At 53.0% G+C, this 13,325-nt stretch overlaps 1 protein-coding gene across 17 annotated transcripts in view; it reads left to right on the top strand.

The window, feature by feature from the left end:
- Positions 1-13,325, top strand: part of INPP4A (inositol polyphosphate-4-phosphatase type I A) — a 150,135-nt gene that overhangs the window by 117,827 nt on the left and 18,983 nt on the right. For 9 of the 17 annotated variants that reach the window (XM_032178285.2, XM_032178283.2, XM_058428599.1 and 6 more), the window contains 6 exons: positions 794-966; positions 1,920-2,082; positions 2,956-3,082; positions 3,344-3,484; positions 5,885-5,982; positions 10,142-10,254. In XM_032178285.2, the coding sequence (XP_032034176.1) occupies positions 794-966; positions 1,920-2,082; positions 2,956-3,082; positions 3,344-3,484; positions 5,885-5,982; positions 10,142-10,254 (815 nt within the window). The remainder of the gene's footprint in view (positions 1-793; positions 967-1,919; positions 2,083-2,955; positions 3,083-3,343; positions 3,485-5,884; positions 5,983-10,141; positions 10,255-13,325) is intronic. The other 8 variants (XM_032178288.2, XM_032178293.2, XM_058428601.1 and 5 more) reach the window with 1 other exon arrangement.

The raw sequence follows: 13,325 nt of genomic DNA, 5'->3' as shown, positions 1-13,325 counted from the left end.
CCTTAATGAGGGCCTGTCTTCTCTTTTAAATGTCTTCTAAATAGGAAGGAAAAAAAGAATCAAAACCCAAAATATCTTTCACCCTGTTTTTCTCCCTTGAGGTTCTATTTTTAAAAATTTGTTTTGGTACAGGGTCAAAGTTTCCCTATATTCCTAAAAGAAAACTAAGCTAGAAATAGTACTGGGGGAGGAAGGTGGGGGTGGGGAAGGAAGTGAGTGCAAGGTGGGGCCGTTCTGAGGGCTGAAAACTCAGGAACTGTGGGGAATAGTCCTCCTCCAGGTGTGCAGGGATAAGAATTGAACACAGTTGCACACAAGGCTTGGCAAGGGCAGAGGAGTCTCTGACGTGACTTCATACCCAGGTCAAGAGAAGGGAGATCACAGAGAACGTTTCTGGGTGTCCTTCCTCTCCGGGTGGAGGTGCTACAGTGCCGTGGAAGGAGATGGGCCTCTGCGGACAGCATTTTCTGGCCTCGTCATGACTTGCAGAAGCTTTTTTGTTGTTTTCCTCCGAAGGCATTGTCTTGAGTATTTCTGTCTAGGGTCCCCAACAGGTTCAGGAGACCAGGCATGTGTTGGAGGTAACAGAGTAGAACTGGTGTTTGAGGTTGCTGGAAAGAGCTGGGGCTAGAGGGCTAGAGACTGGGTTGGTTCCAGACAGACCTGGAAGATGAGGTGGAGGTGGGGGAGTGGGAGGACTGCAGTGGTTAGGGGCCAGATGACTTGTTAAATTGCCAGAACCTAATTCTTAAAATCTCTCTCTCTCGTGATGACCCCTTCGCTTGTGCCCCAGGTGAATGGAGTGAGGCCCTTTACCCGCTGCTGACCACTCTCACCGACTGCGTGGCCATGATGAGTGACAAGGCCAAGAAGGCCATGGTATTCCTGCTTATGCAGGACAGCGCGCCCACCATAGCCACCTACCTGAGCCTGCAATACCGCCGTGACGTGGTCTTCTGCCAGACGGTAGGCCTCGGGAGCACCCCGAGGGAGGCCACGGGCACCTTTCAGCTCAGAAAAGACAGGCTTAGGAAGCCCTTCCCACTCACTTCACTTGTAAAAAACTCCAGATGGCCATATTTCCTCCTGGTGGTTGCTTTAAAGGTTATCTAATAGAGAGGTCTACATTTCAACACAGTCAGGAGAACTACCTTGGCAGCCCATGCTTGCTTCTCCCAAGGAACTGGCACCTGCAGAGTCTGCCGATTCTGCACCCAGAAGATAGTGAGGGCATGGGTGGCACAGGCTTCTTTGCTGCCTTTTTTTTTTTTTTTTTACTGCACGGGAGTTGAGTGATGGCAACACAGGTATTTGCTGTCAGTGCAAACATTGCTCGTATAACAGTAGGTGCCTTAGCTCTGCAGCTTTTTGCAGGACTCTTATTGTTGAGAGAAGTGAAGCCTTGAAATGAATGTAACAAGTTTAATAGTTGCCAGTAATCAAATTAGTAAAATGAACAGTGATTTGGGGTTGGGCTGGTTCTCTACAGGTTCCCTCACCCATCCTGGAAAGTCCTGTTTCATCCCATAGAAAATCTCCCACTGAGGAAACTTTGAGTGACCATGTTGTCTCTCACTTCTGTTTTTTGCTGGGGCTAACTCAGTTTCCAGCCAGGGGTGGCATGGCTCTATGAGTAGATAGACCCTTTCCCTGTGAGTAATTAATTATGGGCTTCCAGAAGTTCCAGCCTAGGAATAACGCCAGGTATAGGTCAGGTCAGAAGCCAAGCCAAAACCAAACCCACTTTGTGAGCGGCAGGAATAGCAAGCCCACTGCTGGGCGTCTTCCCATGGCCAGGGCATGCCCCACCTGGGCTTTTCAAGGGACAGGAGGTGCCACTGAAGCCCCTTTGAACAGTGGCAGCAGAGGAAGGGGGCGGTGGGGGGCTGGGCATGATCTGACTGCCATTTGGTGAGCAGGTACCTCACCCTGAACCGCTTCACACCATGCTCCCACAGCTGACTGCCCTCATCTGCGGCTTCATCATTAAGCTGAGGAACTGCCTGCATGACGATGGTTTCCTGCGCCAGCTCTACACCATCGGGCTGCTGGCCCAGTTTGAGAGCCTGCTGAGCACCTACGGTGAGGCGCCCGGGCCAGGATCGGGAGCCCCACTTGTGTGTGTGGTTTCCATCCTTTCTTGCTAGGCACTTTTCTCACTATACTAGTAATGCGTGCTGATTGAAATAAATCCAAAATATATAACAGCGGACCAAATGGCAGACCTGGCAGTTACACACACACACACCTTGGTTTGTTGTTGCTGGTTGAGGATGGATGCTAATTACTTAACCAGTAACTTCCTGTTGGACTTCGGGTTGCTCCTGAAACACCAGTGCAGCAGTGACATCTGTGCATGAGGCACTTGTGGGCCTGTTTCTGCAGCTACTGAATGACTGGAAGGAGAGTTGCTGGGTCAGAGGGTAGGAATATTTTTAAATTTAATAGATATTTCCAAATTGCCCTCCAAAAAGGCTCTCTTCTTCCTACTCTTGTTTATTATTTGTTCCTTCTGAGAAGGTGACAGAAAGCATTTGTTAATAGTTGGAAATTGAGGACCTCGAATAGATATCAAGCCCTGTGTAATGGGAGGGTCTGGCCACAGCAAAGCTGCTTTAGCATCTCTCATTTTGTGTTTCAAGAGCTGGCTTTGCTTTCTGAGTTTATGTATTTGTTTCCCTCCCTACTATCCTATGCTTGCCCAAGAAAAAGTGGGAAAGGATGGCGCGTGTTTCCACCAGATGCATGTTTTGATGTGGCTGTGGGATTTCAGAGGCATTGTTGACTCACAGAGGAGTGAGCTGAAGGGGAAGGGGTTCAGAGACTCCCCCTCCACCAGAGCCACACCTGCACCCCTCCTGTCACAGCCAGGCTTGAGCTTGGCTGCCTTCTGCTGAGACTGGGGAGAGTAGCAGCGCCCTCTGCCTGACAGCCCTGCCCCTCTCTCATGTCCAGGGGAGGAGCTGGCAATGCTGGAGGACATGAGCCTTGGGATCATGGACTTGAGGAACGTGACCTTCAAAGTCACTCAGGCCACTTCCAGTGCCTCCGCAGACATGCTGCCCGTCATCACAGGAAATCGGTAGAGTGTTGGTTTAAAATTCTCTGAGCCAGAGCAGTTTTCATTTTTGTTTATCTCAGGGAAGGTACTCTTCTGAATTTTTTTATCCTATTTCATTTTGTTAAATGCTCTGATTACAGCCCCCTAGGTTAGTGCCACTCCCTTAAAGGTCTGTGGTTGGCAGTTTGGCCATCACTAAGCCAGAGGGCCAGCCCGGGCACTGCGGCCTGCTCGGTGGTCCTCTGGACTCACACTGCTCTCCCTCTCTCCACCTTTCTCCAGCGACGGGTTTAACGTGCGGGTCCCTCTGCCAGGCCCACTGTTTGACGCCCTGCCCCGGGAGATCCAGAGTGGCATGCTGCTGCGAGTGCAGCCTGTCCTCTTCAACGTGGGCATCAATGAGCAGCAGACACTGGCCGAGAGGTGCGTGTCGGCCCCTCGGGGCTGCGGGGGTGCGGTGGCCCTGGAGATGAAGCAGAAAATGTACTTACCCCTCTTCAGGCTCCAAGTGCTGGACAGACTTTGTCATCCTTCCTTCCTTTGGCCAACATTTTCATCATGGCCGTGCACCTCACTGCCTTTGGTGCTAGGGACACAGAGTGACCCAGAGGTGGTCTCTGTCCTCAGGGACTCAGCTGGTGGGAGAGAGAGACATGGATGCAATGATGAAAACAGATACAGGGCATTGTGGGATCCCGAGTAGGGCACCCAGCAAGGTCTAAGGGGGTCTGTAAAGGCTTCTTGGAGTTGCAGGGGATGGGGCTTTGAATTGTGAATAGGAGTTGGATGATGAGGTGGAGGGGAGACGTGTCAGATTAAGAAGACTGAAGAAAGGCCTGGCGAGGAGTAACAGCATGGAGTTCACGGGCACCAGGTTCCAGGCAGGGATTGGCAGGTAGGGGTAGACAGGCTCTGTGTGCCAGGCTGAGACTCATGCCTGAACCTAAAGGCTTACACCTTGTAAACTGCCCTCCAGGGTCACTTGCCACACTGCAGAGGGGAGTTGTGTGTGCACGTGTGCCTGTGTGCACACGTGTGTGAGAAGATAGGGTAGATTGGGTATATGTACCCTATACTGGCCTTCCACTAGTGCATGAGAATGATTCCTGTGTTGTCATTTATCTTCATGTGATGTGTGTAGATTAGTCTAAACAGAGATCTTCAAGTACTTACTTTGAAGGAAATTTGGTTTCCAGAACCATATGCCATGTTCCTGCTGGGCCTTCTGATGTCCAACCCCAGTGGGTGATGTCCATTGACGCCTAGGTGTAGGGTCACACCAACTTAGGAAATATGGTATCATTGCTGGGAGATACTGAAGAACTCTCAGTGGGGCAGGACACAATCAGATTTACATTTTAAGTAGGTCATTTCGCTAGCATGTGCCAGGAGGAGATGAAGGGGACAAGTGTGAGGAGGAGGCTGCTGGGAGGAGTCCAGGCTGGAGGTGGGAACCTGGATCAGGGCCGGGGGAGTGTTGGTGTTCTGCAGAGGGGTAGGCTGGGGAACTGTTTAAGTGGTCAGGGGAAGGGTTTGGTCTTCAGTGGGACTGGGGCTGGGGCTGAGTGGGAGGGGAGTACACCAGACAGACCCACCCACTAAGCTCATGAACTGGCAGGAGAGTTGTGTCCAGAGGCAGGTGGTGAGCTGGGTTTGGACTGAGGGCACCAGCCCAGGAAGCAAAGCCCCAAAGGTGTGAGCAGAGCTGGAGGCGCCTATGTCAAGGAGAGGTGCAGCCTCACTGGAGCCCCAGCAGGGAGGTGGCCCAGGGGAGGGAGAATGATGGTGCCTGCATCTAGTAGCTGCGGGTCCCACAGACTTGCAGGAGCAGTTTCTAGAGAGGGCTGAGCCAGGGCCAGGTACATTGAATAGAGGGGAGGGTGGAGGATGCAACACTGAGGACAGAGAGGACTTGCGAAGGGCAGGTTCTTGGCTTTGTTTCTTTATTGGCCCTGAGGTCACTGGTGAGCTGGGCTTGTTTATAAGCTGAGGGAAGAGCCCTCAGAGGGGAGGCCACAGGCCCAGGGTCAGGGATGGCCCCCAAGGGAGCAGGCGCCTAGAGAAAAAGCCATTGTGGACACCAGGGGTGGATGGGCTGGGACCCGTAGGAGGGAGTCCTGCCCTCTGAGGGATGCTCTAGGGCCGCAAAGAAGCTGATGCTCAGAAGGCCCCTCAGCAGGGACGTGTGAGACTGCACTGGGGCCCAGGACCTGGACTTCAAAGCCTGCATTTTCTAATGACCACCTTGTGCCTTCCTTGCAGGTGGCATTTTACAGCTTTGTTTCTTAGGCAGTTGGCACATGCTCCTTGTAGCACACGGAGTGTGATCAGGGTGAACCTGGATGATGAGGAAAGGGCAAGGGCTTCATGTCCGTCCCGGAGGGGCTGGCAGTCAGGCCTGTTCATTCTGCACACAGAGATTGACTTCAGATTGGAGTACAGGGCTGCACCCTCACCTCTCAGCCATACCTCACTGCCGTCCCCCCTCCTAAGTGCCTCAGATGGGAGGAGACCAGGGACTCTGAGCCAAACGGCTGTGAGGGGGGTTCCTGTGCTGCACAGGATCTGTACCACATCATGTTCTGGTCATCTCTCAGGCACGCCTGTAACAGTGATACATGATTCCTGCCAATGGAATGCATTTAAACTGATCAGCAACACTGTAGAAATGCCTTTATGCTCGGAAGAAGGAGAGTGGCTTAGAATTTAGATATGCATAGTAAATGTTTGAGAGAATCAGCAGAGTTAGCTTCCATGCAGTTGTGTTCGTGTTAGAAGAAAGTGACATTAGCCAACTAATGGCATCCCCTATAACCTCCCAAGGTTTGGCGATACATCTTTACAAGAAGTCATCAACGTGGAGAGTTTGGTGCGGTTAAATTCCTACTTTGAGCAGTTTAAGGAAGTTTTGCCTGAGGATTGTAAGTATTTCTTCAGTCATGGTAGGTTTCACTTACTCGTCTTTTTATCAGTTTAGATGTCTGAGCTCTGGCTTGCCCTGCCTCTGTGAGTGCATGCCTGTGCATGTGTGTGCACTGTTCCTTCTCTCCCTAAACACACACACGCAGAGAGAGAGAGAGAGAGAGAGAGAGAAGCTTCCCTTGGCTGCGGCCCTCATTCATCTCTTTGCCGTCAATTCTCTACTAGCCTATGTGACATGGCTCCTTCCCATGCTGTCGTAGTCAGTGACACTCGATGTGTTTGGTGGCATGCATTGTGCACCTGCTGGTAGGACTTGGGGGAATCACAGAGGCAGGACCCACCCTCGGCCAGGTGAGCAGCCCACTCACCTCCCTTTGTGGTGCTTAGAGAGGAAGACGCGGGGCCAACATTGCTGGGTGTTTGGGAGCAAGATGGCCCCATCTCGGCATCTCCTGGAGGCAGTGGAGATGGTGACAGTCATCTCTCTGCGTGCCCTCCAGTGAAGATGCTGCAGCTAGGGCTCTGCAGCCACAGAACTCAGGGAGGAACCGAGAGCTACACAGCACTGCCTACGAGAATTCCCTGTTGAATTCAACCCAGTGAATATTCCCTGAGGATCTGCTGTGTGTAAAGTGCTAGAGGATCCGATGGCGAATGAGGAGTGGACCCTGCCTTGGAGGGAAAGCTGGTCCCAGAGTGCCGGCCTCTCTGTGCAGGCGCTGCCACAGCCACTAGGTGGTGCCATGCGGCAGAAGGTATCATCCCCTCTGTGTTACACTAGTGTCCTCTGATGGGGGTTTCCAAAGAGGGAACCCACATAGGCTGGGCTTCGAATTGGGCAGGCTTCATCTGCATCCTGTTGGACGGTACGGTAGACCTTAGAGTTTAGAGATAGTCAAACAGTACTGCTGGTGAACCTTCACAGGTCATGGATGTGCCAGGCACTGGGCTGGGCTCTACATATATTTCCACGCTGAATCCACAACAGCCCTATGGGTCGGTGATAGGATCCATGTCCAGGTGAAGAAAGGGGTGCCTGGCTCTGAAGCCCATGTGCTTGGATTGTGGCTGAAGCTGTCCTGCTAGGAGAGAGTGATGCAGAACACTCCCGGGCTGGGCCAAGAAGTCATGGCTTCAGTGGTGTTCAGCAGGGAAGCAGTGGGAAAAAAGCCGCCTCTTCACAGGTTCATCTAGCAAGAGTGTGTGGTTGGATTGGAAGAGGGGAGGCAAGCCGCTGATGGCCAGAGTGAGGCTGTGACACTTCAGATGAGATGTTGTTTCACTCTGACTCCAGCCTGGTAGTGACAGTGAGCGTGGAGAGAGGGACAAGGCATTAGGAGGGTTTGGGCTGAGGATGCGCTCCTCAGCGGCCACGTGCAGCTGGCGCTGGGGAGGTGAGGGCTGTGTCTGCTGGGAGAGCTGACAGACCTGGCGCTGGGCAAGGACGCTGGAGTTGCTGGCAACAGCAGGTGCCGGCAACAGCAGGGGCCGTCCCGCCGATGAGAGAGGCACAGGTCTACAGGGGACGGCGAGTGCAGCACTGGCCCCAGCTGAGCTGATGACATGGGCAAATGACCTGTGGGGAGTGCCGATGTGGAGCCACAGAGCGGAGCCCTTTCGTGGTTGAGGCCACTGAGTGGCAAGACGAGAAGGGGCTGGAACAGCATCTGGAGGGGCCCCTGCTGTGGGGGACAGCGAGGAAGAAGGGACTCAACAGAAGGCCAGAGAGAGCATCACAGTCTAGCAGGAAGAAGGCAGGAGCCAGGAGGGTGTGGGGCGCTGCTGGCCTCTGGATGTGTGGACAAGGAGCTGCTGGTGATCTCTCCCAGACAGTCTCACTGTGGTGAGGGCTGGGCCAGGGATCAAGGGGTGATGAAATGGTGCTGCCTTGGAATGGACCACTTTGTCCCAAAGACTGTCAGCAACTTGAGGGATGGGGCTGTGGGCAGGTGGGGCACACCCTGGAGCTGCAGGGGCCATGGGAGTGCTCAAAGGTCCGAGGGAAGGAGAACACACAGGGCTGGAAGATGCAAGAGGATGCCAGAGTCACAGACCAGGCCCTGGAGTGGGCAGGTGGAGGGTGTCCTTGCAGGGAGGGAAGGAGGGAGGAGAGAAGGTAGGGACACGAATGGAGGAAATATGCTCAGGTTGGGCAGCCTCAGTCTCCCCAGTAAAACAGGTGTTCTTGTCCTACTCAACATGAGAGAAGTGAGCACAGAACCGGGGCCTTGAGGGGAGTGGAGGTGACTGGCACAGATGCAGTTGGAGCCAGAGAGCCTGGAAAAATACAGATGCCTGGGCCCCACCCCAGAGTGTGGTGGGCAGGGCCTGAGCATTAGGGTTTCAGAAACTCCCCAGGTGGTCCCTGCGTGCCACAGCCAGGGTGGTAAACATAGCATGAAGTCAAGGTCCTGTGAGGACTTGGCAGCTGAAGGCCATCAGTGCCGTGGACGTCAGAGCTGTTAAGAAGGTGTCCTCATGCTCTTTAGCAGGGATTGGAGTTCAAACAGCAGATTTGTCACACACTCGCCACAAGCTGGGCCCCCTACTACCCACGTTGTGTGGATTCTCTAATTTGATGCCCACAGCAGCCCTGGGAAATGGGCACCGGTTTCACACCCACTTGGCAGATGAGGAAACTGAGGCATGGAGGGCAAGTCTCCCCGGGAACTGGGCCAAGCCCAGGCAGCGTCTTCTGACTGCTGTAGGGGAAAGGATGGGCCCACAGGCAGGGCCAGCCAAGGAGCCACGAAGGTGAGCAGGGAGGGAGTAGGGGGCATGCGCTGAGGCCTGGAGGAGTGGGAGTGGTGAGCGGCTGCAGTAAGTAGGAAGTGGGAATTTGTGCCTAGCGCCTTAGAGGGCAGGCAGTCTCTAGGGCTCGGGGAGCCGTTACAATAGACAGTGAAGGCCCAGGATGGGCAAGGCCTCCAGAAGCAGAGCAGCCAGGCTGGACCACGCAGGCAGGAACCAGCCGACTGGACCATGACCCAGGAAGCTGGGGCAGATGTGGCCCAGGTACCTCTCCCCTCAGAAGGATGGCTGGTCTCTGAGGCTGAGGAGATGGAGCCCACCAGCTGAATACCCCCAAACTTTGCATGGTTCCTCAGTGGACAGGTATTCATTAAAGTAGGGGCTGCAGGGGCAGCCAGCGAGAAGCCAAAGTGCATCTTGGGAGGTGAGATGGTGCTGTCTACGCCGGAGGGCAAATATCCTGACCCGGCTAAGCTCCCCTCCTCTGGGCTCCCACAGCTTCCATCGCAGCTGATGCCAGCTTTCCATCTTTCTGTCTCTGCCCTGTCCCCTGACCGGCGTGGTGTGGAGCACTCAGCAGCAACGTGAAGTAATTAGCACAGGACCTGTGTATACCAGGGTGAGGCTGTGTGGTGGAAACCAGGTGTGCAGTTAGATCCCAAATGCTGCCATGTACTTGGTTTGGCTTCGGGGATTCCGGTGCTGTGGCTGTTTTCCTTAGCCATGACCTTGAGGCTCTTCTCTTTGTCTTTGATAATCCCAGTGTTTGAAAATCCCAGAGTACCTTTCCGGGAGTGGTTGATTTTTCCTCAGTTTTGTCTGGGGTTTCTTGGTAAGGTGACCTGATGGATCTTCAGGCCCAAGGGGTCCTGGAAGGGCCTGGAGACTGCCAGATGTGGGAGCAGGGGCCTCCCTGGGTCCTGCAGAGATGTGTTCTCTTGGCATGGGCCAAGGGCCCCCTGGAGGAGGCTGCGCTTTCCTGATCCCTCCCAAGGTTTCCAGGCCTGCTCAATGGCCCAGACCCACTGCCCCAGTTTCTTCCACCCTCGGGAAATTTTGACGACCAGCTGGTTCCCTGTCACTCCCTCCTAACTCCCTCATCTGGGAGGGGTGCGGGAGGCATGGGTATTTACAAGGAGTCCTGTAGGTGATGCGGTGGCCATTCCCAGCCCTTCAGAAGAACTGAAGGGAGATGAAGGAAATGTCCCTTGAAGGTGGCAGTAAAAGAAATGAAGTGTTCACCACACCAGCAGCCGTGTCCTATCCCCAAACACCTCCATCCCTTCTTCAACTGGGAACTCATCGTTTTACCACTGTGTGCCACAGCAGCTCACTTGGGTGGGCTCCCTCTGCCGGGGGAGTTCCTGGGTGCGGCACCCACTCCCATGGACTCCTTTTCTCTTCCAGGCCTGCCTCGGTCTCGCAGTCAGACGTGCCTGCCAGAGCTGCTGCGGTTTCTGGGTCAGAACGTGCATGCCCGGAAGAATAAGAACGTCGACATTCTCTGGCAAGCTGCTGAGGTACTGGTTATAGAGAGGAAAAGGCTATTGCAGTGCCCACAGCCGAACGTCATGACAGAAACATTACAAAGTAGAATCTCAGCAGGAGAGCAGAGCTCTCCATACTGGGAGAGGAGGGAGTCACTGAGTACGTTCTGAAGCTCTGGAAGAGACTGAACAGTTCACAGAGTCCATTCCTTTGGGGCTGCCTGAATTCTGATAAGCTTAACACAGTCCATCTCTTGGGGCATTTACTAGCCAGGCTGATGACAGTTGTCACCCTCAGAAGCCTGGCGATCGATACCAGCTGAAAACCACTGTCTACTGCATCATTTAGTAGGGTCAGAAGGAGGCCATGTGACCTTTCAGGTCTCTTTAAACCATCTTTATCGTCCATTGTGCTTCTGATCTCCTCATTTTCCCAAGCACTTACCCTGCTCATATTTTCTCCTAAGTTTACTTGTGGAATTCCAAGCCACTGCTCTGAGCCTGGGTATCAGAGCAATTTCATAGCTGGTCATTCATTCACCCTTGATGAGGGGTGAGGTTAATTCTTCTCCACAGCAGCATAACCTGCCCAGCACTGGGACTTGGGCACATGTGGCCCCAGTGGCATTCCCGCTCCCTGCCTGGGCCTGAGGAGAGGGATGGTGAGCCCAGGAGGGAGGTGGCACTGCACTGCCCACCACACCTCAGCCACCACGCCTCATCACAGAGCTCGAGCAGCAGAGGGTCCAGCCCTCCACAGCTTCCCTGAGCAGCTCGCTCTGAAGTGTGCCTCTCCGTCTTGTCAGGAAGGTGCTTCTCTCAGCCTCGAGTCTCTTCCACAGCAGTGGACAGTCTCAGCTGCTCATGGTGCATGGCCGCCACTTCGGGTTGGTTATTAGTCCTGTGTTCAAGCCAGCCTTCATGAAGCCGCACTTTTTGAACGTGCTCCACATTCTGGGTTTGTTAACAGTTGTGGTTGCTGATACCGTTTTGTTGAATTCAGCTTTAAAGAGTGAACATTCCCCTCCATCTTTTGAGTGCCTCAGTTGGTCAGACTTTATCCTTGTGGGAAGCATGGGGTGGATCAATCTGCAGGTCTCCCCTCTCTGGGCCCGGCTGCCCTCTAAATCTTTTCATTATAACAGAACACATTTTGAAGCACAAGGTGACAGGAAGTTCAGCAGGTTTCTCAGGCCTCATTTTTCAGGTATCCTCTTGGTTTTGGGGCCTCATCTGGCATTGCTTGCTCAGGCCAGGCCCAGCAAGTGGGGTGTAGGGCAGGGCACACACTGGCCACGGGGGTCTCTGCAGCAGGGCAGAGGGGGCTCTCTACTTTTATTTTTCCTGGGGGGTTGCTAAACACCCCTAGCCAGGCTGTGACAGCCTCTTACCTAAGTACGTTAAGAGATTTTGTGTGAAGAGCAAGCCTTTCCCACAGGACACGAAGAATACAGAGGGTGGCCGGGCTCGGTGGCTCACGCCTGTAATCCCAGCACTTTGGGAGGCCGAGGCAGGTGAGTCACCTGAGGTCAGGAGTTTGAGACCAGCCTGGCCAACATGGTGAAACCCCATCTCTACTAAAAATAACAAAAATTAGCCAGGTGTGGTGGCGCATGCCTGTAATCCCAGCCACTCGGGAGGCTGAGGTAGAATTGCTTGAACCTGGGAGGCAGAGGTTGCAGTGAGCCGAAATCACGCTACTGCACTCCAGCCTGGGTGATAGAGTGAGACTACTTAATCTCAAAAAAAAAAAAAAAAAAAGAATGCAGAGCGTGACACAGCTAGGTGTCCGAACAGTGGTGGGGGACATGCATTCACTGATTCATTCTCCTTAGAATACACACACAGGCAGTTTACAGACGAGCGGTGCAGAGACCTCTTGCATATCTTGTTTGGAAACTGTGGTTCTACCTGTCTATTGCCATATAATAGAAAAATCATTAAGTATAGGGACAACTGACCATCCCCTGTCACCAGAACAGAAAAGCAGTCCATCAAGTCCTGTATTTCTTGTTCCCAGTAGAGGCCTCAGGGTAACAAGCATGAGTGTAGAGGTGCAAGGCTCTCAGAGACCTTCAGCTGCACGGGTTCTCACGTTGTGCACCGAACCCCAGGCATCCCCTGGGGATAAGGGGTTGTGGGGCAGCAGTGCCAGCCACTCAGGTACTGAGTCCTCCCATCCCCAGTTTGACCAGAGCTGCTCTCCTTTTCAGGCTCTTACACTTTTTTTTGTTTGTGTGTATGAATAAAGGGTCCTTGGCTGAATAGCTGGAATATCTTTAGTCAAGTCTAAGCCCATATCTCATGGATGGGGAGACCCAGCAGTGCACCAGAAGTGGCTGGTGTCCCTCTGGGATGGGAGCCTGGCACTGCAGTGCCCTCTTGGGCAAGGATGCATCACTGGCCATCCCTGCCTGCCTTCCAGAACCTCACGTTAGCTCTGGATGCAGCATCTGTGAATTTAAAGCTTTTTGAAACCTATAGTTCCAGCTTCTGTCATGTGTTTGGGTCATGAACTCTACAGCCCATAGAATTTAGTGCACATACCAAGTTCACTCTTGCTTTGTCAGTTACAACTTTACAAATTTGATTAATTTAGTCTCCATTAGTTTAGGGTCTGCTTATCTGCTTAGGGCCTGTTGTTTTTTTCTTTCTTTCTTTCTGTTGGTCTGTTCTCAGAAGAAGCCCATTCTCCTTCTGATTGTCTTGCCTGAACATTCTTTTGTTTTGCCTTTCCCTAGATGAGGTTCTTAGCATTGTACCATGTTCGTGTCTAGTGATGATCCTGGTAGTGACTGGCATGCTCTTTGGCTTTGCTGGCCTGACAAGCAGGTGTTGTGCCATCTTCAGGAGTTGATGAGACACTGATGTTTTTCTGGCATACAACAGATACCCGGAGCCCACCATCATATCACTTGGATGATGTTTCATTAAATACCAGCCTTGGTGTCATAGTGCAGTATCTGATAAGGTGCATAGTCCTTTATCTGAAGCCCCTGTGGCCAGATGTTTTGGAATGCACAGGTTTTCAGATTTTAGAAAGTACTGTGGTACACAGTTGGTGTTTACTTATGTAAGTAATATGGCGCACATCACATATGTGT

The sequence above is a fragment of the Hylobates moloch genome, unplaced genomic scaffold, assembly GCF_009828535.3.
Source record: "Hylobates moloch isolate HMO894 unplaced genomic scaffold, HMol_V3 SCAFFOLD_15, whole genome shotgun sequence".
NCBI lineage: Eukaryota > Metazoa > Chordata > Mammalia > Primates > Hylobatidae > Hylobates > Hylobates moloch.
Note: the sequence above shows the minus strand (reverse complement) of the source record. Positions and strands in the feature narration are given on the sequence as shown.